This window comes from Opisthocomus hoazin, chromosome 3, assembly GCF_030867145.1.
Source record: "Opisthocomus hoazin isolate bOpiHoa1 chromosome 3, bOpiHoa1.hap1, whole genome shotgun sequence".
NCBI classification, from domain to species: Eukaryota; Metazoa; Chordata; class Aves; order Opisthocomiformes; family Opisthocomidae; genus Opisthocomus; species Opisthocomus hoazin.
In genome coordinates, this window is record NC_134416.1 from 75,512,820 (window position 1) to 75,540,638 (window position 27,819).

Below are 27,819 nucleotides of genomic sequence, written 5' to 3' on the forward strand. Positions count from 1 at the left end.
CTGTCACCTAGCTTTTTAACTCAAAAAGTATTCTGTGTGTGCACATACATGTGACTACGTAACTTGCCCTAGTGCTCACAGAGGTGATAACATAGAAAGCTGGATACTTAACTGTTGTTGATTTTTCTTGGCATTGCACAACCTTTTTGTAATTTGTGTAATGATTCCAAGATCTATCCAATATGACTATATGTCATACAAAAATAAGCCACATACAGAATTATGTCCATAACCACAAAGACATGGCCTCCTTACCAACCCACTTTCTGCAGTTCCTTTCACCTAGAAACAAGACTCTAATGCTGTCCCGCTCTCTCCTTGAAGAAGTTAGGACTCTTTCTTGCCTTGCTTTTCACCTTTTCTGTATCTAGGAGAATGCAAGGAAAGGAGAATCAAGGCAGAACGATGTCAGGACTGAAATTCAGGGCATGAGAGGTAAAGCTATGGCTAGCCTAACTTCAACAGAGGCTGCTGCCTGGGTTGAGGGTTTCAGGCTCTGTCAGTCGGGTGTCCTTCCTGGCAGGTACGCGTGCTTCAAGCTGCAGTGCGGGTGCTGGTGGGAAAGGCTGTAGAGCTCGCTGCACAGGAAGGCAGCGCGGATGCGATTCAGTGACCAGAGAGAGCAGGTCACAGTGGTGAATGAGGCAGGCTGTCAGTTCAGTACCTGATACAAAACCTTTTGTGATTGTCCTCGTCATCATCCCTAACTTGGTTTCTAAAGTCTAATGGAGAAGTTTGGTTTCTCTGAACATGGTCTTTAAAAATGATGTCTGAAGCTGTGAATGCTTGCAGCAAGTATCACCTGGCAGATTATTTATTTCAGAAAGATCCTTATGAATTCTTTCAGATGGTTTCTCAGAACGTTTGAAGCTTAAATCCATGACCTGCTGATGTCCTTCATAAAAGCTGGATTCTTTCTTCATGAAAAGAAGACACAAAATACCTACCAATTGCATCAGATTTCAAAAATTTAAGTTCTGAAAAAATTCAAGTCTCATATGAGCCAATGAACCCATCTGTTGCATCCTGTACTTCCCAGTACAATAAAACTTCCCTTCAACCAAGAAAAGTATTTATAGTATCGTTTTAGTGGGCTTTTTAGATTTCAGGGTGTTGTTTTAGTTCTAGTCATCAAAGTCATTGCAATTGTTTCTTTTCCAGTGTTTGATCTTTGTTTGCTGCACCCCACACATCCAGTTCTACCACCCTTTGCCTGTAGCATTTGTGTTTCAGACTGGACACATAAAACTTTCACGCATTTCTCTCTGCTGTCTTACTGTCCAGGAAATTTTAACTTGAATTCATCGCGTAACATTTTGTACAACTTACTATTTAAATGCAACTGTGTGTTCAGTTTTTGCCTGTTCTAGTAAGGGCACCTCCTCTTATATGAAACATGCAGACTTTTAATGATGCACATTGGGAACCAGAGTTCATAGACTCCCCAAATGCTGGTGTGTACCTTGGAATTACAGAGATCAGCCTGCCAGCTGGTTGGAGAGCACTGATACGTTATGTTGCTCACAGAAACACCCTGCAGCAGGAGAAATGCACTGAGAAACCCTGTCACGTCTTACTTTCCTTGAAAACCAGACGGCATTGCTGAGCAGCAACATTTATGCTCTGGTTCAATTTTGTTTGCTCTGCTCCATGCACTGAAGCTGATGTCTCTTAGATGGTTGTTACATTTCCTGTTAATATCAACAGGAGTTTTATAAAAGTTAATTCAGAGAAAGTTCATCAGGTCAAAAAGGTAAGAAAGGTGACTGAACTGAAGCTATTCCTGAGCCTCTGAAAAGATCCATCTTGCACACTGCAAAACTGTAATAGATACCCAAGTTAGCGTGAGTACCACAACGTGGTTTAGACGGTGTTCACAAAAGGTAGTTTAGAGCCAGTGAGGTGCTGTGCAGGCATCAATGAGTGTGTGGTGTAGACATGTGTCAAGAGACTGGCTTGCTTTTGTTTCCATAGTCTGGCTTAGTGCAAGACATTAGGTTGCTTCTGGTTTAGGCTGTCTTTGCGAACTACAGATTACAGCCATATATGTGCATAAGGTACATATGAAGTATATGTTGCTTCTCGCTATCTTCTGTTTCTGTTGTTAATAACATAAGAAAGGAGCAAAGCTGTATGCTAAGGTTTCCTTATTGAATCCTGTGACCCTAAACTGGGACGCCCAGTATTTAAGTAGATTTTTTTTTAACTGAAAGATATTCTGTGTGCTCTAAATAATTTGCAAATAAAACTGGGCTTTCTCAAGGACATTGTAGTTTTAATCATATGCAGGCTTGATTCTGATCCCACTGAGGGACCAGACAGGCAAGCCTATTCAGAGCCAAGCAGAACTGGCTTCTGTACTTCAAAACACAGCCATGTTCACTGCAGCATTGGATAGAGTCTCTTGTGGGCAAAATGATTTGGTTTACACTTGTTGAAGTTTATTGTGCTGTTTGGCAAAACCTGTCTACTTCTATTCATATGAGATGTCAGAGTAGGAGAATTTATGCTGAGGAAAAAATATATCACACAGCAACAAAACAGAAAAATCAGAAAATAACTGGATTTTTTTTCCATTTTTCAGAATATTGCAACACTTTCACACTACTGCTGAAGATTACACCATCATTTTCACATCTGGATGCACAGCTGCACTTAAACTGGTAGCAGAAGCATTCCCTTGGATACCTGAAGGCACAGAGCAACCCAGCAGTCGATTTTGTTACCTAACTGACAGCCACACGTCTGTGGTGGGTATGAGGGGGATAACTGCTACAATGAGTGTCTTGTCTGTTCCAATAAAACCAAAGGAAATCTTGTTATCAGAAGAAAATAGGTTACCAGCTGAAGAACAAAATTGCACAACACCTCATCTTTTCACTTATCCAGCTCAGAGCAATTTTTCTGGTACCAAATATCCCCTTTCATGGATACAGGACATAAAATCTGGAAAACTCTGCCCCATCAAAATACCAGGGAAGTGGTTTGTTCTGCTAGATGCAGCTTCGTATGTGAGCAGTTCTCCATTAGACTTGGGAGTTCACCAAGCTGATTTTATCCCCATCTCATTCTATAAAATCTTTGGATTCCCAACTGGTTTAGGAGCATTATTGGTAAACAACCGGATTGCCCCCCTCTTGAGAAAAACCTATTTCGGAGGTGGAACTTCAGCTGCGTACCTCGCAGGAGAGGATTTTTACATCCCAAGGAAATCTATAGCAGAAAGGTAAGGCTTTATTTGATAAAAGAGGGGGGTTTGCTGATACTGTTTGCGTCAGCCAAATGTCTTAGGGTTGGTGCATGCACTGGGCTGTGACACCTGTGATTCTTCATGCAGTTGGATATCTAACTGGACATTAGATCTGTTTTCTTCTTAGTATTCTAAAAAAACATAATCAGAAATATCTACCTTCCTTCCCTGATCTAGTTTGTCACAACTGGTAAAAATATAAGGCTTCATTCACTGACATATAGGTCAGTCCATGCATTTTTTAATTTATATTTAAGGTACCTCAGTGGAACCCTGTTTTGTTTTTGAAGCTCTGCACCTGGAGCAAGCAGGCCAAGGTTGATCACACAGTATAATGACCCTCAGTGAAACTGGAAAGTAAGGTCCATGTAGTTAACTGGGAAGGTGACATGCTTTACTCTGAAGAGAAGCTTTAGCAGAGTAACACGTGCGATAAGATGAATTACCTAGGACAAATATTTATAGTGCTCTTATTTCCTGACTGAGGTTCTGGAGAAGCTGTGAAGATCTCCTACAGAAAACAGAGGACACCTAAAGGTGGTCAAACATACACACATAAGCAAATGCAAGGCAATGGATAAGCTTCCCCAGTCCCTTAGCACATTAAAATGCCATTCTTAGCGATGCTTGGTCTCTCTGCCTCTCTCCTACATGCCAGAAACAGCTTCCATAAAGAGTCTTCCTTCCTGTCTTACATCCAATACATTTGCACAAAGGAAATGCTTGAGATCAGCATTTAATATTAAATAGCACTCCTTGGGAGAGGCTAGAGGTTAAAAGGGGAAATGATGAAAAAAAACCATTCATGCCTTGCATGTGTTTTATGGTTGTGTATTCAGCAGCACAATGTCCTGTGTCTCCCATGATGTAAATGTCTGACCTTTCACCCTACATGCAGTAGTGGATAATGATGCTTCGTGCGTGTGCACCTCTTCTAGGTGTGTGCTCTGAGCGCTGCAGTGGGGTTTTGGTTCTGGACTGGTAAATGCAGAGCCTGGCCGCATCAGCCTGGCTCTCTTGCTGTACAAGGCTATGCATGATTTCTGAAAAGGAAATTGGTATGGTGAGCATCCAGTTAATCTTTTAATTTAGAAATAAAAACAACAGACATTGTGACCTCTGTTTCTGTTTTTTCAAACCAAAAAGGCTTTGAAGTGCAGCACTCACTGAAAGTTAGGATGAAAGGGCATAAAAATCATGCGATCCTAGGGCGCTACTGCATCACCTGCAAGTCAAGGAGAAAACCTGCTTTAATTTGACCTGGACAGGCCCTAACTTCTGAGTGGCTTTTCTAGGGGTAATTGACACACAACTCCCGAGATGGCATAGAGGATAAAAATACCTGAAATGTGTTTTAGATCTCAATTCTGCTTTTATTATTTTTTGTAATCAAGAGGGGAAAGGTATGTGGGAACCTACAGAGGACCTCTATCTCTGGTATCTTTTTCAGGAGTTTTCAGAGGTTGACTAATTATAGGCTTTTCAGGTATTTGAGGCTCCCACTGCTTTCAAGGGCTTTTTTTACTGGATCCGAAGAAGAGCCTTTAACCTTTTTTTACTATGAATTTATAAACAAAGGAATTTGTCTGATTTGATTTCTCAGTCAGGCTGGGTACAGAATGGCTGATTTTGGTATGAGGGAACCTAACTCAAAGAATAAAATCTGACAGCTGGACACCCAGGCATGTCATACTAGTTCCCGTTAGACACCAAAGTATCATGCAGGCAGTCTGAGTCACTGTACATAGGTAAATATTTACATTTGTCCTCATCTAATCTTTGGTTATTATTTGAAAACCTAATATGTAAGAGTCCCTGTTTAGAGCATTATTGATGTTGTCCATAATCCCTAGTGCACTGTGGAGACTTAAAGTCCTACCTGGAGAGGCTTGAAGTTTTCAAAGGTAGGTCAGGAATGAGGACAACTCCTTTATTGAAAAAATAAAAACAACAGCATTGAAATTCTCATTCAATGTCCCCCAAGCTATATCATCCAATTTTTTTTTCTTTCAGATGTTATGAGTTTTTGCTTTGTTATGTTTTTAAATTGTTTGTCTGATAATAAAATACAGAGATAGAGCGGTTAGGAACAGAACTACTACACTTCAAATGAAATACCAGGTCACTGTGGCCAAAGCTAATATGATTACCTTATCTGTGGGCCGTGTTTCTATTTCTTTGCTAGTGACTGAAACACCTGGGTCATTGTTTCTCATATAAACAGCAACTCTAGCCAGGTTTTATCCCTGCCAAATTGCAGTAAGGAGTCTCTGTCATTGGAGGTTTCCAAACCCAGCTGGAGAAGGCCCTGAGCAACCTGCTCCAGCTGGCTATGCTTTGGGCAGGAGACCCCCAAGGGTCCTTTCCATCCTCTGTGCTTCTGTGATTGATTCTGCACGCCTCTACCAAGCTCCATCTGCATTCTCTCTGTAGGCATGTCTTCATGATTCCCAAAGGCTGATTTCTTAAAATCGTTTTTTTAGAAAAAAGCTTGTGTACAGTGCTGGATTATCATTGGGCTTGAATATATCGAAACATGTGATTTCGTGTTGTAATTCATAAGGAGACTTGAACTCTAACAAATACCATTGGAAAAGTGGATTAGAGTATGTGTATCTGAATACCATTAGCAGAAGGTATTCCCTGTCCACATATAATCAAAGCGCAGTGTACTAAGGAAATCGCTTTTTCTAAGTCAAGGTGAATCTTAAGTGGAGATGTGTAATGAGGGTGTTTATTCATCTATGCTTCACAGGACTGTCAAAATGGCTACCTTTTGTCTTAATGGATACAGCTTTTGCTAGTGTTTCTTGTAGTTTATTTTGTTGTTCTTGCTATATAAATTATTCTATCACAGACTCTCTTACATTCCTTTAATACCATTAAATCACTTCCACGTTTTCCCATTTCATGGCAGTAGCCAGTCTTCCTATCTCAGCTTTTAAAATCATGGGTTTTGTATTTTCATCCTTGTATCAAACAGCTTGACAAATTATTATTATCATTCGCAAATCTAGCCTCATTTCCCATGTTTTTTTTTCTGCACAGCATGAGATAATAAAATAATATGATTATGTATAGCAAGAATTCAGCGATAAAATATTCATCATCTGCCCTATTTTTCTTTTGTATCTGGGAGTGCTATTCAGAATCTGATCATTCTGGAATTTATGACTAAGGGAAAAGAAAATGTTGTGTTATCTGTGAATTAGATATCTACATCTTAGTCTACCAGTGTGAAATACCTAGTGCATTAGCTGTTGTATGTTTTTGATCTCCAAATGCATTTTCAAAAGCTTTGGAAATCCAGATGACATGACTTTGTTCCTGACAAGTTTTAGTGGTTCTTGCCCCTGCTGCTTGAATGATTTGACAGCCCCAAAGCAGCACCCACACTTTTGTAGTCTATGATACATTGTAATTAACCGAAGCAGGTTTCTTTATTCTTGATGCTGTAGCTTCTTATTTTTGAGGTGACTCAGTGGCAGAGATATATGACTTGCAGGTAAAAGGTTAGATCCCCTAAGTTCTGCAGTACATGTTCTTTAATTAGGGCACATCCATGTACTGTGGTGGAGAACCACACTAGAGGTCACTGGGACAACTGCGCATGCCTACGCATGTATGTGTATAGTGACATGGTTTGGATCCTCAGTTGCATGCAGACTTTGTGCATGCTGAGGGGAAGGGAAGGAAGCAGTGGAAAATGGAGGCAGAAATGTAGGGATGAGAGCTGTTACTAGGATCCCAAGAGCTGGAGCTGGAGATGAAATCCTAGGGCTGGGTGGTGGGTATGGAGCAGCGTGAGAATCCCTTGACAAAAAGCTGGTCCTCTGCTTGAATTTGTCTCTTTAGCATTACTGCATGTTTCTGTCAGCATAAAAAGAAAGAATATAGTGATAGGTGCTGGTTTATTCCATAGAAACTCTTCACAGTGCTAAGAAATCACCTAAGGATTGGACCATCGGTAGAAGAGCACAATACTTACGCACATGCTCACCTTGTATTCTAGCATATGCCCATTGACTCCACACTCAAAGGCTCTGTCCATCTGCCCATGATTACTTTAATGGGGTGAGTGGGCTTAAGTATGACCCTGTTGACTAGTACTTCTTGTTCAAGCATTTTGTTATGCTGCTTCCATGTTTTTGTGATGTTTAGAGATCTCCAAACAGGACCACTTAAGGGGGAATTTCCAAATCTTTAAAAATGCTGAACAAACATTGTTTCAAACAGCAGTGATGACTTTCAGGTGAGGTACATGGGAAGCATCAGTGGTCTTCTAGGTTCTAATGGGTGTTTGCCCCATGAGGCTGCCTTCTGCACCTGACAGACTTATTGCAGCCACTGACAGGGACTTCTAAGCCTGAACAGGCAGCAAGCAGATGAGCAAGTCTCTTCCTTCCTCTTACTCCCCAGTATTGCCCCATCCTGCAGAGATGATAGGCCAGAGGCCATTGAGCAGAACCGTGTAGGACTCTCACACAGCTGCTCTCACTGTCTGAAAGGCAAAGGCCTTTCATTTAGCGGACAGAACTTAGTTCTACCAACTTTTGCAACTGTTTTTCTAAACAAGAGCTGTGGAAAAATAAAGGAAATAGGGATTTTTTGCTTTCTGAGTAACTAGAAGAAGGTTCAAGTAACCTGTTATTCATTCCCTTCTCTGCTAAAGTGTAAGTATCTGCTGGAAAGCTTCACACAGTCTTGTCTTGTTACCTCACAGAACGTCCAAAGTGGCAGGTGACATTTGCTGTTGTTTTTCTGCCAACCATCACTGCAGCCAGCCAGCTTCTGCAGTATTTGATGCAAAGGAAAGTTTTGCTTAATCTTTTTTCTAGTTCCCACCTTTAAGGACGCATTCATATGTCATTTTGCACTCTAGTCCTCCAGGTGATTATTTTTTTTCAATAGTAAAGTTGTTTCATTGCCCAAAAACTCAACATAGTCAGAATAAACTGAAAACTGTCAATCAGTGAGCCAAATGGAATCCTGTCACTTTTGATCTTGCTTCGCCATGGGATTCACCTTATATTGCTGAATCTGGATTAAACTGAAAGCAGTGCCTCTGATAAATGCTTGTAGAGCTCAACTGAACACTTAAAAATATGTTTGTGAACTTGGATTATTGGGCAGTCACCCAAAGAGTAGCAACAATGTAGGTAAAACTTTGGGGAGACAATGCAGTTGGCAGTGGTGGCTTCCGTAGTCAGTCAGCCCCACCTCTATTCATTTGTACGACTCTTGGATGTCGTTATTTATATTCTCGAACTCTTGCCTGGAAAACCCCTACCTGTTTGGAACACAGCCTTTATTCTTGAACTTCTGTTTGAGCAGCTGGTGATGCATTTCTTTTTAGCTACACAGCTGGAGAAGATTGGTGGTTAGGGTCTTCCAGGTTGTACAAAATCCCAGTTCAGAGCTCCCTGCAGAGATTCAGACAGACACCTCCTGGAGTACAAAGTCAGCTGTAACTACTGGGCTTTTCCAGGAGAGATTTTGGAAAAAAAGGAATCACCTTCCACTCTGCTCCTGAAGTATCCGCTTCCATGTTTTACAGAGTCCAGAGCCACAGAAGAAGGTGTTCTCCTGAGTAAGCTCTTCACTAGGTCCCAGGGAGAAGTAAGATTTGAGCTGTGTTTTCAGTCCTCAGTGTTTCCTATTGCACAGTTGGGAAATCCCCATCTGAAGTGGGTCACATATGGGTCTTAGAGCTGTAAATGCTAGGAATGAGCCAAAAAGACAGGCATCATGTTGGTTAATGTCGAAATGTTTGGGTCTGTTGCAGCGTGTAATTACAGCGTACGGATTCCCAAACTACTTTTAATCAAACCAGTTCAGATCCTCAGTGTGATGTAGCCACAATGCCAGAGACATCTGTGCCAGGCAATTTACATTGCCTCTGAGGAAGAGACTACATTTAGGCACACTGGAGTGTCTTTGTGCTAGGCTGCAATCTACAGTATGCAAATAAATACAGAGGGAGGTGTTTTTTTCAGGCAGGGGAGGTAGTGGATCTTGCAAGCTTTTAGCAATGTTCAACAAAATGAAATTAATAAAAAACTTACATGCAAAGAATTTTAAACTGTACTGTGGAATCTTTTACTTGAAGTAGGCTGAACTAAACTGAGTTTCTTCTTTCATTGCCAAACTCTCATTGAAAGCCAGTAGTAAACGTGTGCCTCATGCAGCCACATGCCTAGCATGCAGAGGCTCACATAAATCACATCAAGCATCAATCTGTACTGTTAAGCATCTTCATCCCAAGTGTATGACTGGCACCAAATTATTGATTAAGAAATAAACCTTATAAATTGCTAGGGAGTTACAATGCATGCATTTTTAAGTAAAATAAAGAAATTTGGAGCTCATTATAGAAACATTTTTCTTGAGATATAAAGTGTCGTGAGATGATAGCAAGAAACAAAGAAATTCTGTTATATACCAGGACTTGAGCTCACCTTTGATCAAATACAGTAAAAATTCTGCCTGAACCAGGATGTATCTTTGCAGTCATTGTAGCTAGCAAGTTGTCGTGACATAGTTTCACCCTGAGGAGTTTTTATACTCAAATTCAGAATCAAAATTTTCCTTAAGTCTTCTTTGAGAGGTTTTGTGAATTTGTAGTACCAGCTATTGGGATTTTACAGCATTTGTTTTCTGGTGATAAATTTATTGTACGCTTTTTATTGTGCTTTGTAGATTTTACATTTGTGATTGATTAACCTGTTTGATATATGAAGAGAAACAATGATAACTTCTTAGGCATAAAAATCACATCTTTTTCTTCACCATTTGTACTGTGTACTTAGAATATCTTGATATTAGCAGGTAAAAGGGTGAGATTGGCTTTTTGACCCAGACAATATTTACTACATACAAGTCCTGTTCAGATAATGTTGAGGGATTGATTTACTTCAAAGTGCAGGAATTAAAGCTTTTGCTCTCTCTCTTTTACCTCAGGCAGTTCTTAGGAACAGGAATTGCTGTAAATACTCCATGGTACAGTATATAATTAGTATAATGCTCTTCATTCAACTCCTGAAGTTTTATAGACAAAAGCATGAGCTAAGGCAGACATACTGAAGAGCTGTAACTAGTATCAGGGGGTCAATTTAGATATTTAACATTATTTTAACCTATTTTTTATGTGCTCCAAATTCTTTGGCGTGGGTGTGTGTTTTAAATACTTCCACAGTGATGCTGAAATTGTTCCAAGTTGCCTACTGAAACTTTATTGACTCCTTTGGAGTGAGTTTAATCTGGGTTTACAGACTGCAGCCTGAGATGTGCAAAAAGCACCGAGCCTGGGCAGGAGCGTGTGCTGCCCGCGGGCCTGGCCCTGCATTGGGCACGTTCCTACACCTCTCCAGAACCACAGTTACTGCTTTTTCTAACCTTTGGTGAGGGGCTTCCCTGCTCCTTCCTCGTGCTGTAGTAGCTTTGTTGCCCAAGCAGGGGAAGACTGCTAAGAAGCTCACCAGGACAGGGAAGGACCGTGACAAGGGGTTTATTTTTTTCCATTTTGGGATTTATTTTTTTTTAAAGGATGAGATGATGTGAGCAGGAGAAAGGCATGACCCAACAGAAATGAGAAGGAGTAGAATGGAGATGACAGAAACAGAGGAGAGGTTGGAATGCAGTGTCCTTAAGGGTGGCAGCCCCGAGCCCCTGATGTGGCAAAGCGAAGGTGCTGCTGCTGGGCGGCCGCTCCCGCGGGGAGTGGGGGTCTGCTCCCAGAGGGGGGCTCCTGTGGGCAGGGCAGGGCAGGGGGCTACCTTGGGAAGGGGTTCTCTTCGTGAACCGTTAGCAGCAGGGAGGGAAATTCTCAAAATATGCCTCAGTGTCCCTGTCTCTCCACACATCTCTGTTCTGCAAATGGGTAGCGACAGCTCATCGGAAGCTGTCACAAGTTGTGGGTCAGGGCCATTCCCCTCGAGATGTAAAAATGCTTCTGGCGTATCTTCTGCATGGCTGCCACCACAGTGGGTTCCAAAGCAGCTGTTGCAATCTGCGGTTTCCACAGGTTTCTCTATTTTGGGGGGTGAATGAGTCCAAACTGCAGGATACTACTGTGTGTGGGTGCCACATCACCAAGGGCCTCTGCCAGCAAGTGGACTTTGCACAGACCAAGACATTTGGTTCCCCGTGTGGAGTCAGGGCTCACAGGCTTGCCTGCTCACGGCTGTGAAGATGAGCTTTAATTTCCCATGTCTGGATGAGAGCTGAATCCCTTATGGCAACATCACATTTCTTTGCTCTACTGTTGCCAAGTAGAGCAAAGAAACTGGGGACGTGAACCCCGCATCAGTCCATTTGCTAGGACTGGTGGTGAGCTGGTGCCTTTGCAAGTGCAGTTCTGCCTTTCCAAGCCTGATATTATTATCCTCCCCCCCCTTCAAGTCTAATTTAAAGCTCTGTCAATGAGTCCCGCTAGCTTGTGTGCAAAGACCCTCTTCCTCCTTTGAGGAAGGTGAATCTCATCTGATGCCAGCAAGCCTGGTGCCGTGTAGGCCATCCCATTATCAAAAAAACCAAAATCGTGGCGGTGACACCAGCCACTGATGTTTCGACAGAGATCTTCACCTTCATGGGATTTTTTTTCAAGTTCAGTCACTTCCTACCACTCAGAATCATGCTTCTAAAATCTTTTTTGAAAGGTATTCTTGATCAGACTTACTCTTGTCAGTACCATCAGAGACGTCTTATCATTTAAGTGAAGGATATATTTTTGCAGTGTAAATAAAGTCAGAATACAAGAAAGCAAGCTGAAATGCTGATAAATGTTTGTCTGTTAATAGCAGAAGACTCACAAAACCATCTTAATGAGTCAGATTACGTGTCTTCTTATGTGATAGCCATATCATTTTATATTTTATTTATAGCTAAGCTACAGAGAGCTACTGTTTAAAACAGTTTCATGATCACTGGCTTCCTAGTGGGGAGAAGGAGAGATAAAGAAACAGAGTAGTTTAAATGTTTAGATGACATCACTCAGGCTAGTATCCGAAGATTACAAGTACAAGCATGGGTTTTGGGTTGTTTTCATCTTCTTACTAGTCAAATATATGCGAAAGCGCGTCTGGCAGTTGTGCTCTTGGGAACCCATGAAAGAAATATCTACAGGCTTTTCAAACAGATCTAATTCAGAAGAAAAACGAAAATATTGATGCTTTTGAGAAAAAAAGGTTTTACAATCTTTCTTGACTTTCATATAAGCAACGGTTTCCAGAACAGGAAATACTCAGATTTGATTAAACACTTGGCTGTCACATTTCAGTCTGTAGGTGTTCAATTAAAAATTTCAGAGGAATTCTCTAGCATTATTATAATCTACTTTTTCCGTATCTAGGCTTTTATGTTATCAAATGACATCTGCTACGGCTTAATAACTATGTCAAATGATTGTAATAGCTTTGTTTTCAGTAAATTTTGTGATAAAAATTTTTTGAGTTACAGCAGGGAAGGTACTTATGCTGAAAGAATTGTATCTCCCATTTCATACTTTATGGCAGACATTTTGCTGTTGTGTTTTCAGGCAGTACTCTGAAGTGGCCCCTTTTTTTATCTTTTTTCTTTTTTTTTGATGGCTGCTGATGAGAAATATTTGTAAGTTCAGCAATATAGATTGTCTGGATTTTCTTCATGACATCCATTGCTAAAAAGTCGTTAGTATGATTCTAACTCTTCTTATCGCTCACTTTGGCCTAAATTAGAGGTGTCTTAGTTGGTCTTAAGTTAGCAACACTAATATATATGACCGGTTCAAGTGAGAAAAACCGCATGCTGCTTTGTCAGCTATAGATTTAGCATGGTCTGTCTTCTTGGGCAAAACAATAAATTAATGCTAAGTAACAATAACCCAGTTATTAGCCCAGTCATATTTAGCCATTCACCGTTATCTCTGGTTTGGCATTAATATAATGGGATCAGGTGGACATCCTAAAAATTGTCTTGCTTTCCATCAAGTATAAATGCTCCTCTGAATTACCTGGATGTTTCTGGAAGTTTGTAGATGTCATATACAAAACCTGTCTTTTGGAAATTTGCTTTCTGATCCAAGATTTGCTCACAGTTATTTTAATACATATTCATCTTAAACGATCTTCCTGTATGGAAAATCTTCTTCTGCAGAGCCACATTGAATAAGAGTATAGGAATGTTGCTTGACAGAGATTCCTACCCTTACTCTAATTAGACATTAGATTTTTTGGATGCAGTTTTTAGTTTCTGCATTATATACGGAAAACACATGGCCATCTTCCTGAAGGTGTTCAATATTCCACAAATAGTCTTATGTTTCACTTGCTTTTTAAAAATTATGTTCTGAAGTTGCAAGAATCTCTTAAGTTTGACATCTTGATCTTTCTGAAAAATATTATTAATTTGTTGAAATTTTGACCGCTCTTTCACTGTAATCCAAATATTTAATGGGAAAGAATCACTTTAGGTGACTTCCTAATGTAAAAGGCAGACATCTTTCAGTCAAAATGTACTGTTGAAATGTCATAATTCTCCTTTAATTCTCCTTTAATTTACATGTAACTTGTATTTTGTGTAAGTTTTAATATTTAGTCATATTTTTACAGTTAGCATCAAAATGTACATTATTTACTAGTAACAAGGGGCAGTGGGCACAAACTGAAGCGTAGGAAGTTCCACCTGAACATGAGGAAGAACTTCTTCACTCTGAGGGTGACACAGCACTGGAACAGGTTTTCCCAGGGAGGTTGTGGAGTCTCCCTCTCTGGAGATATTCAAGACCCGCCTGGACGCAGTCCTGTGCAGCCTGCTGTAGGTGACCCTGCTTCGGCAGGGGGGTTGGACTAGATGACTCACAGAGGTCCCTTCCAACCCCGAACATTCTGTGATTCTGTGTAATTTCATACTGAAGCTGCTGTAATCTTTGCAAGGTTTTTTTTTCATTTTCCGGTCACCATAACTTTCAAGATTTCAAATATTTACTTTTTTGTACTTTCTTTAGTATGACCCTTTGCTAGCACAACTCATGTAGCCCCAGAGAGGTAGTACGCTGTTGCGCTAAAAGCATAGGAAGAGCATTCACAGGCTTTCAAAAATGTGACGTAGTAAATGAGAACAGCATAAGCTCGTTGTGGGGAGAGTGACAGAACTGCTGTGTAGAGGACTGTTGGTCCAATTCATCTCCCATTGGACTCAGCAGGAGACATTTGATTACATTCTATATGCCAGATTGAATCCCTTTGAATCATTTAAAGCAGTTTTAAAAATACATGAATTCTCATTGATTCTCTATCTAGACATTTCTAGTTGATTTTCTTAGGAAAAAATAGTTCTATGGAACTGGGGATGAGTAGGAAAACCACCTCTCTAATTGTTCATAAGAATTACACTCTTGGCATTTAATGAGCGTGATGATTAGATTAGATCAACAAAAAGAAGCAGGACCATGCACTTTCGCTGATATTTTCTAAAGAATTTGGGGTTTTATATAAGTGAATATATATAAAGACACGCATAAGCAAGAAACCATAGCTGATTTACCAGTAGACAGAGAACTATGGAAAAATTCCTCCTTGCAAGCTTTGACTGCATGTAAGTATAAATTCTAGGTGTAACAACTTCACGCAGCTGTACTTCTTTCTGTTCTCTGTTACCAAGTGGTGGGTTTAAAATGAGTTTTACACACAGATGCAAGGTGCAATTTTAAATTTTAGTGAGGACTAAATACTGCGTGGCTAACCAGGACTGGATAAAGGACTTGGTCTGCAAAATGTTTTAAATAATAGGATACAGTGAAGGATATAATGAAGGATATAATGAAGCCAATTTTATCTTTATAACATGATTGCATTTCCAAGAAGGATGAGCACCTTCATAATTTTCTTGATTGTATTCTTTAAACTATGTTGCTTAACGTAAGTTCACAACAGAGCACAAGTAAATATTATAAATAGAACTGATGTAAAACTTCAGCTCCATCCAAGAAGACATTTCAGTGTGTTCAGCTTCTATACAAAATGCAAATCAAATTGTGCTTTACTTCTCTTGTTAAAGGAGAATGGTCTCCTAAATTGTTAGTGTGCCAGTTTGTAACAGACATCCTAGATATTTTCCATAAACCTTTCTATGATGGAATAAGGTATACTAAGATTAATGTTCACAGTATGAACACACCCACAGTCTTCACTTGTATAAAATATGTATAGGAAAGTAGTTCATTTTGTGTTCTCTAGTACCCGCATGTTAACATTGTCACCAAATCCTTATTGTAATAGTATGCGTACCTTAGTGGATGTGCTACCTTTTAACATCAACTGCATGAAATTTTCATGAATTCATATTATTTGATGAATCAAACTTCCAGTATAACTACAGTTAAAGTATAGCAAATATGGGTTTTATTTCAGTTCTCCATGTGCAAGAAAATGTAAATTAACACATACTTCTCCCATGCAGGGAGTACTGAATAAGTTCTCATTTAATCTCCCTTCCTGTCTGATGAGCACAAATGCTCAGCAATCAGAACTGTGAGTCAAAGATAAAGGAAGATTTCTTATCCTAGCCTGGTTTATTTAAATTATGAGCTAAAGGATGGAATGTGAATCTTGAAGAGATTATTTTGTAGTTAATGGAGCAGTTTTAACAGCCAACAAGATCTACCTTCAGTGATTTAAATGGCCGCAGGAGTGTTAAAAATTTATGTGATCATAAGAATTCTCAGCAGAACGTCTTATTTAAGTAAACTTTTCTTATCTCTGCTGCTTTCCTAAGTTAAAGATTAATACTCCATTAATTTAAGATTTCTGAAACTTTTTTTTTCCTCAGGTACACAAAGAATTTAACTAGGAAAGCCCAGCCATCATTAAACACTGTGTGGGGTTCATTCAGATACTTTTAAATCTAAAGTGGCACAACGAAAATTTGTGAAAATACTTGACAAGTCTGTCAAATTTGCTGTTCTGCGGGTGTCCTGAAGGGAGTGGAGGATGAGGGGTATTCTCTCACTATATTTATGTCCGCAAATTACACTGTCAACACACTTTCAAGGTGCAAATGATGTGCAGAAAAAGGAAAACTATACACACAAACAAGGAGGAGAGTATGTCACTAGTGTGTTTTTTAATGGAATTACTGACCAAGCAACATCTAAGCCATAGGGATGGATGCAACATATTGCATGATTAACACTTTTTCCTCTAACTTAATTTAAGAACACTTTCTTCCTCTGAGCCTACTGGATATCAAAGCCGGTAGCTAATATCTGAAGCAACAGAGGTGTGGGACCCCATATCTCGTAACAGATTAATTTTTTGATTCCGCATGAATAAGCCGCTGAGACCACCACGTGATCCTGTGTGTAAGCCCTATCTCACATGCTTTCCCTTTGAATTCTGGCTGGATGAACAGCATCTCGGGCAGCAACCAGGCAAACAGACTAATCAGTGTGCACCGTCGGAGGGTGAGCGATAGCTACGGTGCTGTATTCTTGCCACCGAGCAGAAAGAGGGGGCCTAAGAGATGGGGGGGAATGGAAACAGGTCCCTGCTCGGGGGGGCAAGCGAATTTCCCCCCGGCCTCCCTCACCTGCCCAGTTGCCCTTAAGCAACAGGTATGGGGCTCTGGAATGTGAGGGACCGGCCACAGAGGATGTGGGTGAAGGTGAGGCTCCATCCAGGGGGTTGCCTAGAACGAGTCAGACAGCCCCACGTATTACAACTGCCTCAACTAAGAAAAAAAGGAGGGTCATTGTCACAGGTGATTCCCTTCTGAGGGGAACAGAAGGCCCGATCTGCCGACCGGACCCATCCCACAGGGAAGTCTGCTGCCTCCCTGGGGCCCGGGTTAGGGATGTTGCGAAGAAACTCCCTGGTCTGGTGTGGCCTTCTGATTACTACCCCCTCTTGGTAATGCAGGTTGGCGGGGACGAGGTAGCAGAAAGAAGTCCCAAGGCCATCAAAAGGGACTTCAGGGCACTGGGGCGACTGGTTGAGGGATCAGGGGCGCAGGTGGTGTTTTCCTCCATCCCATCAGTGGCAGGGGACAGCACTGAAAGGGGCAGGAAAACTCACCTGGTTAACAGGTGGCTCAGGGACTGGTGCCATCGGTCAAATTTTGGCTTTTTTGATCATGGGGAGGTATACACAGCACCGGGCCTGCTGGCAACAAGTGGAGCTCAGCTATCACAAAGGGGGAAAAGAATTCTTGGCCACGAGCTGGCGGGGCTCATTGAGAGGGCTTTAAACTAGGTTCGAAGGGGGAAGGGGATATTGCCCAGCTCACTAGGGATGAGCCTAGGCTTGGAGTGCCAAGGCCAGGGGTGAGATTGACAGCCCAGCTCAAGTGTGTTTACACCAATGCATGTAGTATGGGCAATAAACAGGAGGAGCTGGAAGCCATTATACAGCAGGATGGCTACGACTTGGTCGCCATCACAGAAACATGGTGGGACAACTCGCATGACTGGCATGCTGTCATAGATGGCTACAGACTCTTTAGGAAAGACAGACCAACAAGTAGAGGTGGGGGAGTTGCTCTATATGTGAGGGAGCAACTGGAATGCATTGAGCTTGGCCTGGGGGCAAGTGAAGAAGGAGTTGAAAGCTTGTGGGTTAAAATTAAGGGACAGGCTCACACGGGTGACATTACGGTGGGAGTATACTATAGGCCACCTGACCAGGAGGAGGAGGTTGATGAGGCCTTCTACAGGCAGCTGCAAGCAGCCTCACAGTCACAGGCTCTGGTTCTCATGGGGGACTTCAACCACCCTGACATCAGCTGGGAAGACCATACAGCTAGGCAGGCGCAATCCAGGAGGTTCCTACGGAGCATCGATGATAACTTTCTGATGCAAGTGGTGGAGGAACCAACAAGGAAAGGCGCGCTGCTGGACCTCGTGTTAACAAACAAGGAGGGACTGGTGGAGGATGTGAAGGTCGGAGGTAGACTCGGCTGCAGTGACCATGAAATGGTCGAGTTCAGGATCCTGCGTGGAGGAAGCAGGGCGATAAGCAGGATCAAAACCCTGGACCTCAGGAGGGCTGACTTTGCCCTCTTCAAGGAGCTACTGGGAGGAATCCCGTGGGCCAGGGCTCTCGAGGGCAGGGGGGTCCATGAGTGCTGGTCGCTTTTTAAACAACACTTCTTCCATGCACAGGAGCAATGCATCCCCCTGAGAAAGAAATTTAGCAAAGGAGGCAGGAGACCTGCATGGTTAAACAAGGAGCTTCTAGCGGAGATCAGGCAGAAGAGAAAGGTGCATAGAATGTGGAAAGAGGGGCAGGCCACTTGGGAAGAGTACAGAAACGTAGTGAGAGCATGCAGGGATGCGACGAGGAAGGCCAAGGCTCACCTGGAATTGAAGCTGGCAAGGGATGTCAAAAACAACAAGAAGGGCTTCTTCAACTACATCAGCAGCAAAAGGAAGGCTAGGGACAACGTGGGGCCGCTGCTGAATGAGGCGGGTGTCCTGGTGACGGAGGATGCGGAGAAGGCAGAGCTAATGAATGCCTTCTTTGCTTCAGTCTTCAGTGCTAAGACTGGCCCTCAGGAATCCCAGGCCCCGGAGGGAAGAGATGAAGCCTACAAAGAGAACGACTTTCCCTTGGTCGAGGAGGACTGTGTGAGGGATCGCTTAAGCGATCTGGATGTCCACAAATCCATGGGCCCCAATGGAATGCACCCACGAGTGCTGAGGGAGCTGGCGGATGTCATTGCTGAGCCACTCTCCATCATCTTTGAGAGGTCCTGGAGGACAGGAGAGGTGCCCGAGGACTGGAGAAAGGCCAGTGTCACTCCAATCTTCAAAAAGGGCAAGAAGGAGGACCCAGGGAACTACAGGCCGGTCAGCCTCACCTCCATCCCGGGAAAGGTGATGGAGCAGCTTATCCTGGAGGCCATCATCAAGCAAGTGGAAGAAAAGAAGGTTATCAGGAGTAGTCAGCATGGATTCACCAAGGGGAAATCATGCCTGACCAATCTGATAGCTTTCTACGATGACATGACTGGCTGGGTAGACGAAGGGAGAGCCGTGGATGTTATCTACCTTTACTTCAGCAAGGCTTTCGACACAGTCTCCCATGATATCCTCCTGGGGAAGCTGAGGAAGTGTGGGCTGGATGAGTGGTCGGTGAAGTGGATAGAGAACTGGCTGAATGGCAGAACTCAGAGGGTTGTCATCAGCGGCGCTGAGTCTAGTTGGAGGCTGGTGACAAGTGGTGTCCCCTCAGGGGTCAGTACTGGGCCCAGCCTTGTTCAACTTCTTCATCAATGACCTGGATGAAGAGTTAGAATGTACCCTCAGCAAGTTTGCTGATGACACCAAACTGGGAGGTGTGGTAGATACACCGGAAGGCTGTGCTGCCATTCAGCGTGACCTGGATAGGCTGGAAAGCTGGGCAGAGAGGAACCTGATGAGGTTCAACAAGGGCAAGTGCAGGGTCCTGCACCTGGGGAGGAACAACCTCATGCACCAGTACAGGCTTGGGGTGGACCTGCTGGAGAGCAGCTCTGCGGAGAGGGACCTGGGTGTCCTGGTGGACGACAGGTTAACCATGAGCCAGCAGTGTGCCCTGGCTGCCAAGAAAGCCAATGGGATCCTGGGGTGCATCAAGAAGAGTGTGGCCAGCAGGACAAGGGAGGTTCTCCTTCCCCTCTACGCTGCCCTGGTGAGGCCTCATCTAGAGTACTGTGTCCAGTTCTGGGCTCCCCAGTTCAAGAAGGATGAAGAGCTACTGGAGAGAGTCCAGCAGAGGGCTACAAGGATGGTGAGGGGACTGGAGCATCTCCACTACGAGGAGAGGTTGAGGGAACTGGGCTTGTTCAGCCTGAAGAAGAGAAGGCTGCGAGGGGACCTTATAAATGCCTACAAATATCTGAAGGGTGGGTGTCAGGAGGATGGGGCCAAGCTCTTTTCAGTGGTGCCCAGTGACAGGACAAGGGGCAATGGGCACAAACTGAGGCACAGGAAGTTCCGTCTGAACATGAGGAGGAACTTCTTCCCTCTGAGGGTGACGGAGCACTGGAACAGGCTGCCCAGGGAGGTTGTGGAGTCTCCTTCTCTGGAGATATTCAAGACCCGCCTGGACAAGATCCTGTGCAGCCTACTGTAGGTGACCCTGCTTCGGCAGGGGGGTTGGACTAGATGACCCACAGAGGTCCCTTCCAACCCCTACTATTCTGTGATTCTGTGATTCTGTGATTCCTGACTATTTCTAATTTTGCTGGCTGACTTGCCCTGCTTGCTGTCAGTGCATCTGTAGACTTAACTGTACACAAAGTAAAAACAGAAGCCGTGTCTCCTCCTCACCTTTCCTCTGTGCTGTGCCGAGGTGCAGATTGATTACAGCTAGAGAGAAAAGATTAGAAAACGTCGGAAGAACTTGACATTACAGCGTTTGATCAGGTATCAACTCAGGAAACATATAATGACTTGACTGTTTTAGGGCTCCTCGTGGTCATCTTTGAGTGATACTCAAAATAAAGAATAAATATTGTGGATCTTAACTCTTTCCGTAGTAATAGCTACTTGAAGTCTGAATTGCAAACTGGTAACTTTGCAGGCATACACTGCTTTTCGAAGTGTTAATAGGAGAGTATATTGCACTGTTCTTGTGCCAGTTCAGTTTCCACTGAAAACTTAAATACATGACAAGATGTCCAATCCGAAGGTTTCTGGTGGGGAAGAGGCCAAAACCCAAGCACTGAACTGAGCTGTTTTCCTCTCACAAGTGGGAGTTTTAAGGCTGCTTCTGTGGTCCAGGCTGTGCATAGTGCTGTAACCAGAAGCGCGCAGCCAAATTCTTACCCTTGGGACCCTGATGGCATGAGAAGTTGTCATAGTCAACAATAGTCCAAAATACAGGTGAGACAAGGCTCACAAGTTGCAGTAACCTAATTTACTGGGCCAGCCACTACAGCTGGGAAATCTGTTTACCTCTCTTTATAAAACTTGCCTTACAAGGTTTAGACACCATTAAATCAGGAAGCTTTTCCTGGTCCTCCATTGAAACATCCAGGCGCTGCCTTCTGCTTCTTTCCCATTTCTCCTTAAGCCAAAACCAGAATTCTAACAAAGTTTAATTTCTGGGGAATAGCCTTATCATAGGGACGAAATTCGGTTCTTAAATTTAAAACAAAAGTACAGTATAACTTCATTTGTACTGGAACATACAGTTATCAATTGCAACAGAGACTTTCTGGCTTCATATACCACAGTGACTTGACATCCCATGGTGATATAAGCATTACAGATCTGCACGAAAAAAAAGAAAGCAATGACAGTACCATTTGTCTGATTTCCATAGGGGAAAATATCTTTGGCATCTGCTTCTGTTTGCAGAAAAAGAAGAAAAAAACCACTTTTCTGACAGTCTTCGAATGACATTAAGCTAAACTGCACAGTAAAAGTAAGATAAATCTCCTTTGTAATATGCCTTTAAATAAACCCTAATCCTAAAAGGAAGAAAAAAATACAGTTCGCAGTATCATTTTATACCTATCAGGGGTTTTTTATTTCAATGTACCTAGTGTGAGTGAACATGGTCTAGGTTAGTGATTGATTTTTAGACAGCATCTTACACTCAAAGAGGAACTTGATTCTGCAACCTCAGGCAACTAAAATTCAGTGAGGCATGCTGTCTATTGTGTTTTCTCTGTTTTGTTTAATAACGTACATATCTAGACAGCCCCAATTAAGTTTGGAAGTTCAGGTCCCTGCTGGGTCGTCTTGCAGCCTCTGGGCAGATCCAAGAAGACAGTGTTACCTTGTACTATTTCCAACATTCTGTCTTAATATTTTTATTTCAATTACTTCCCTGATTGCAAGGAAAATATAGTCAACAAAGTGATAAAGCCTTGAATCCTTTTCATCCTGGCAATTTGATTACCATATAAAATGAGAATTTCTTTATAACTGAAAAGTTCAAAGTTTGTGATTTCCCTTTTAGCATTGCCTTATAGCAGCATCCTGAGAGAATAAGACCTTCTTGGCATATATGAGATGCATCAGTAATAATCCTGTTTGCAGAAATCATGCGTTGATAGAAAATGTTGACGTTCAGACTAAAAACTAGTGACAGTTTTTCAGGCTTTTTTTATAAATTACATTTTTATGATCTTCCTTGTAAGATTATCCCAATGAAATGTTGACTCATTATTCTGTTTTCACTCCATTGTTTTTCTGCTTTTGTTTTGCAATCCCCTGATTATACTTGACTCTTAAGAAAAGCTTTAGAGAATGCCCTGTATTTGCAATGTGAATTACAATTGTGCCAGTGTGCATAACAATTACATTATAAATATTTCCTCAGCCATTTGATAAAGACTCAAATTAAGAAAAATAATTACCAGTACAATTACAATTACATATAATTACACTATATTCGATTTAGTTTATCTCTAACCTCCTCTTGCCACAATGTGTTCATTGCCGAGGAATGAGATTTTAGCTGGCTGTGTTGGAAGTAAACATGGATTTTTCTGTCCTCTGTGATGTGTTTTGCTTAAATGAAGAGTTTTATCAGCATGTTTTCTCACCAGAAAATAATGCAGTTTAGCTGGTTCGACTTCAAAACCAGCCTCACAGGTGGAGAATTTTTTCTAACATGGAGTTTATCTTCAGTTAGGTTAGAGAGACTGCTGGCTCCTAACAATGCTACTTCCTTAAATATAAATTATCTATACCTGGGCAAACACAATTAATTTGTATTTCTACAGTAGGAGAGATGTATAGGTGCTGGATTTTTTTCCTAACCCGGAAACTGGCTAAACACAGCAGATGCTTTCGTGGAGAAGCACAAAGTCTTCCATAACATTGAGTGAGGACCCAGTGTCTCTGAGAGAGAGTGGAAATTCTTGGCGCTTATTTAGTATAAATATTAGCCGTGGGCTAATCAGTTCGTATCAAAACACCCCAGGGGCTAGAACAGCTGAGATGGGCTGGCTTGCTTTGTTTGCTTACAGCAAGTATGCATGTACCTGCTATTCTCAAGAGCTGCACCTACTTGCCTTGATTTGGAAGGATTCATCAGCCCTTTATAAAAAGCAGAGAACAAGTAATCTAGAAAAGAAAAGGCAGTTTATTTTGCATCTTACAAATTAAGAAACACTCTGTGGTCCTCCATTGCAGCTTCTGACCTGAATTACTCATCAAGACCATGTTATCTGGACACCAGGCCTCTCTAATGGTACACAGTTTCTGCTGACTAGGAGGGGCTACGTACAGCATAGTCTGTATGGTGGCATTGTTTATAATGGATGTTATTTGTTATCTTCTATATGTTGCCTTCAAATAGTCCCTTGATACTTTAAAGCAATCCTCACATGTTAAACAGTCATGTTAATTGTGCTTTTCAGAGACTCTGAGACTAAATATTTTCTCTTTCTCTACTTGCATTAGGGAATTCTTGTCCTATTCCAGATGAAATCCTGATTTTAGACAGTCTCTCTGTGCAGCTTTGTGTCTTAGATGTAAGTAATACTGATTACTTGCAAGTCTTTATTCAGTATGCAATCTGCTAGTCTACTTTGACTCCACAAGGGAGTAATAGCCTATGATTCAAGGAAATTCTTAGGATTTGAGAGATCTGGATCATCTTTCTTTTTCAAATTCCATAAAATTTTTATTTCTTTGAATTTACGATAAGTATCTTTGCAGTTTAACACAGTTTTTGAAAGTGGCTGCAGATTTTATTGCCCCAGCCTGTGTTAAACTCTGAACTCCAACATTGACATTAGTTGGCAGAACAATAGGTATTCCCAGCACCTGAAAACAGAACTCGTAATATCTCAAAATGGAGACCACAGTTCTTTTCTTTTTAAGCTCCAGTTCACCTTCATGAAGCAGGAGAGCAGTATTTATCTTCTGTATGTGGGCACTGCAAAAAGGTCAGGCAGAGCTGCACTAAGATTTGGTTTTAAATAGTGACTGAGGAAAACATGCAAACAAAGATAATAAACTTACAGTTGCGTTTAGGTTAATGTACATTGCTTGTATTTCATTATCATCTCTTTATGGGAATGTCCATGGCAGGACACAAGGTATTAATCTATTGCCTGTTAACTGTAGTTAGCAGCATTGAGCTGACCTACTGTGTAGAAGATGACTCCCTTAATATTAATGAAAACCTTAATTATTTCTTTTTTAATTAAAAATAGCAGCTTTAATCTTTTTGAGAAAAAAGCGCAAGCAAGGCAACGTAGCAGGTTGCTTGGCAGCTACTGAGACCAAGGGAAAGAGCAAGATCTAAAAGACAGAGAACTTGCATATAGATCCGAGTAATCCGTAAGGACATCCCATGGTGGGAGCCGGCAGTGAGTGTCCCTGCCAGCCTCTCCAGAAAACCCCTCAGGCACCACCTCCCTCTGCGGACGCGAGTACTATAAGCAGAAGCAAGCGGCACGGTAGTCTTCCTCAGCCCATCTGCAAAAACACTCTACTTGGTGACATCTACCTACTAGCATAGGGAGGAGGTGGGGGAGGAAGAGTCACAAATTCTAGTTACAGTCCTTGATAAATTTGCCTTTAGAGCTTGCTGCTGCTAGCAAGGGTGTGATCAGAAAATTTCAAAAGCTCTGGGGCTCATGTTTGAGTTAGTGTTTAGACTCTCGAGGCCTGGGGCAAGTGCTTCTTGAGAGTCAGGTTTTACCAGGCTCTCACTGGCTAATCAATATCCATCTCTATGGATAATCAATATTATCTTCAGTCCATTCCATCATTTGCATTTGTTATTAAAGTGACGGAAGGTGGTAAAAAAAGCAGATTCTTTTTGCATAGCTTGAAATTTTCCAAGCTTTTTGTGATGGTGGATGTGCCAGTATCAGATGTTGTACCTCTTGAAAATCTTTCACTTACCTCACAAATGTATTCTGTTTTTCTCAAAGGAGCCTGTGAAATGGCTCCAGTGAGTTTGAACACCAGAATTTTAATAGATGGTATGATAGCTAATTGAACAAAAACATTAGTCAAGTTCTATTAAACACTGTATCTGCAGAACTGAATTCCAATAACAAATGTAGGTTTAAAAACTTTAGCAAATGCAAAACTGCATTAGGTAAAATATTCTCAACAGTGTATTATCAGTTATATCCCTTCCTCAAAAGCTATACAATATTAGACAAAGAATACCCTAAAAAGAACTAGTTTGTTAGACACTATACAATCTAGAGACTATGCTTGTTATGATAACACAGATGATTAGTTATTTTAATAGGTTACAGCTCAAAAGGAGTTGCAGATAAGAGTATTTTGCAGTTCAGACATAGCGACAAGATGTTAGTAATATTTATTTACAGGTTCATACTAAAGTAATGATGTTTTCCAATTGTTTCTACAAGAATGGCAGAACTTGATGCAAGATTATGTGTACTTTATGTCTCAGTTGAGCTGTAAGCACTTTTAGTATTTGGTTTGTTTTTAGAAGAACTTGTGGAGAGCTGTGCTTTTTAATCAGAGGCTAGAATCATGTTCCTGAAGTATATCTGAGTTTAGGAGGATGGGATTACAACTTGTTAGTAAATTGTACATGGCATGTCATATGTGCACAGAATGCTATGGCACAATGAAAAGTTACAGCAAAATAAACAAATTCTGTTGTGAAGTTTGAACTTTAAATCTGAGTTTTCAGTATGGCATAACTTGAAAACAATTTCCCAAAATGAATTGATTTTCTATATACTTGTACAATTTCTCTTAAACTAGACCTTACATCTAGACTGGGGCCGAGCATTAAACCTTCTTCATTTTAACCACACTAGCTACAAAAATAATGAATGCATTCTTTGTTCTTTCCTTCCACGCCTGAATATCTTCCTGGTAAAGACATGCAGCTATCAGTTATCTTTCTTTAGTCATCACTGGCAACGCGTGCAGAGCTGTCGCTTTCCTTTCGGCTCTGAGGTCCCTGGGAGCAGCCCTGTGCTGTGCTGGGACACAGCTCCTCAGGGCAAGCTGGCATGTCCCTCGCAGAAGGCGGCCCAAGGCCAGCAACAGGATTCACAAGCATACAAGTGAATACTCAGCGGGGACCCCCCGAGAGTAGAAAATTCTTTAGAACCACGTTTGAGGTGAAAAACGACATTAATTTAGTGGCTACAAAGAGAAAAAAAAACCCAAACTGGGACAGCTAAGACTTACCTTAAAATACCCTGAGCTGTCTGTCTATGGCATCCAAAGTTATTACTTCTCCCCCTCCCAGGATCTTAGGTTTCAATCTTTTGTGTGTCTGTACACATTTAAAAGGAAGAGATCTTTTCAGAAATTGTATCAGAAAGAACAAAGATTGTTTTTTTCTTCATATGGTTAAGCTACCCTATTAATGTCAATTTTTAATTTTGTCCTTTGGATTTCTCATTAGCTTTACAACATGTCTAGATTACTTAATTATTATATTTCAGCTTGTAGATTACATAAGATTTAAGAGCTTTTGCTGGGCTCTTGCAACTTGTCGCTACATTTTGCCTGAAGCTGCTTTTGTATAAAATAATCTTCCCATAGTTAACATTCAGGATACTCTGCCGAGCATCTTAAGAAGACTTAAATGCTAAATAACTGTCACATAGCAAGTCTTCGTATTATTGCACTAAATTACATTGCAAGCAGTGTGATAAACAACATCATAATACTTTGACACATTCATCATTAATTATAACTGAAATGTAATCTCAACTGCATTTTTTTCAGTAATTATATCCAGTAAAGCAAACTTTAACATATTTAGGGAAGGGAGGATGGAGGAAAGAAGTCTTCCAAAAGCATAGCTGATATATCAAAATGCTGAATGGCCTGATAAGTCTTATTAGGTTATATATGAGGTTTTCTACATATATTAAGAGATTAAAATGTGTGAAATATATTTGGAATTCATTACGTGAATAATTGTTTCGAATGCAAAACTTTGCAGTGACCTACTGGTTGTGTCATTTGAAGGTGGCATGTGAGACTTCTGTATGAAATCCTAGATTTCTCCTCTCTAACACAGAAGACTAATACTGAACTAAATTTAAAATAATGGATTCCTCCGACCACCAAAATACTGGATGGGTGGTATTTAGGCTTCCTGTATTTCCCTAAAAACTGTATACAGTATTTGTGAATGGCAACTCCGTGTACCTTTTCCTTCCAAATACACGTTTGTTTTCCACTGGAGAACTTTCTGCTGTCAGGGAGCTCCCAGTCTGTTAATGCAAACTATTTTCCTTTGTACTGGGAAATTCCAGAGTCTGGCAGCCAGGCTGTGGGCGGCAATGCCGTGTGCTGCTTGCCATCGCACTGTGACACAGCATTGCAGCGCCCTTTTGGCTGCATCACAGCCTGTGTCGACTCAACGAATGTGAATTCTCTTTTTGCTTTGTTCGCGATCTTCCTAAGACTCTGTTTTTGCAAAGTACTTCATTGCTTGTTTAGTACTAACTATACTTTGAACTGCGATTACACTTTGCTCTACATATTGTTATGAATTCCCTGCATGCAGAGCTGCCTGCTTTCTGCAGTATTTAGTTCTCTCCAGTGGTTAGCAAGTTTAAAGAGACAGCATTATTTCTGGAGCAACCTCAGCTGGTTCTTTTATTAGATATTTCTACTCATACCAGACCTC

The 27,819-nt window shown here is 41.5% G+C and overlaps 1 protein-coding gene across 3 annotated transcripts in view; it reads left to right on the forward strand.

The window, feature by feature from the left end:
* The window catches only part of MOCOS (molybdenum cofactor sulfurase), a 233,202-nt gene that overhangs the window by 87,417 nt on the left and 117,966 nt on the right, over positions 1 to 27,819 (forward strand). For all 3 annotated transcript variants that reach the window (XM_075416697.1, XM_075416699.1, XM_075416700.1), the window contains exon 4: positions 2,585 to 3,226. In XM_075416697.1, coding sequence (XP_075272812.1) covers positions 2,585 to 3,226 — 642 coding nt within the window. The remainder of the gene's footprint in view (positions 1 to 2,584; positions 3,227 to 27,819) is intronic.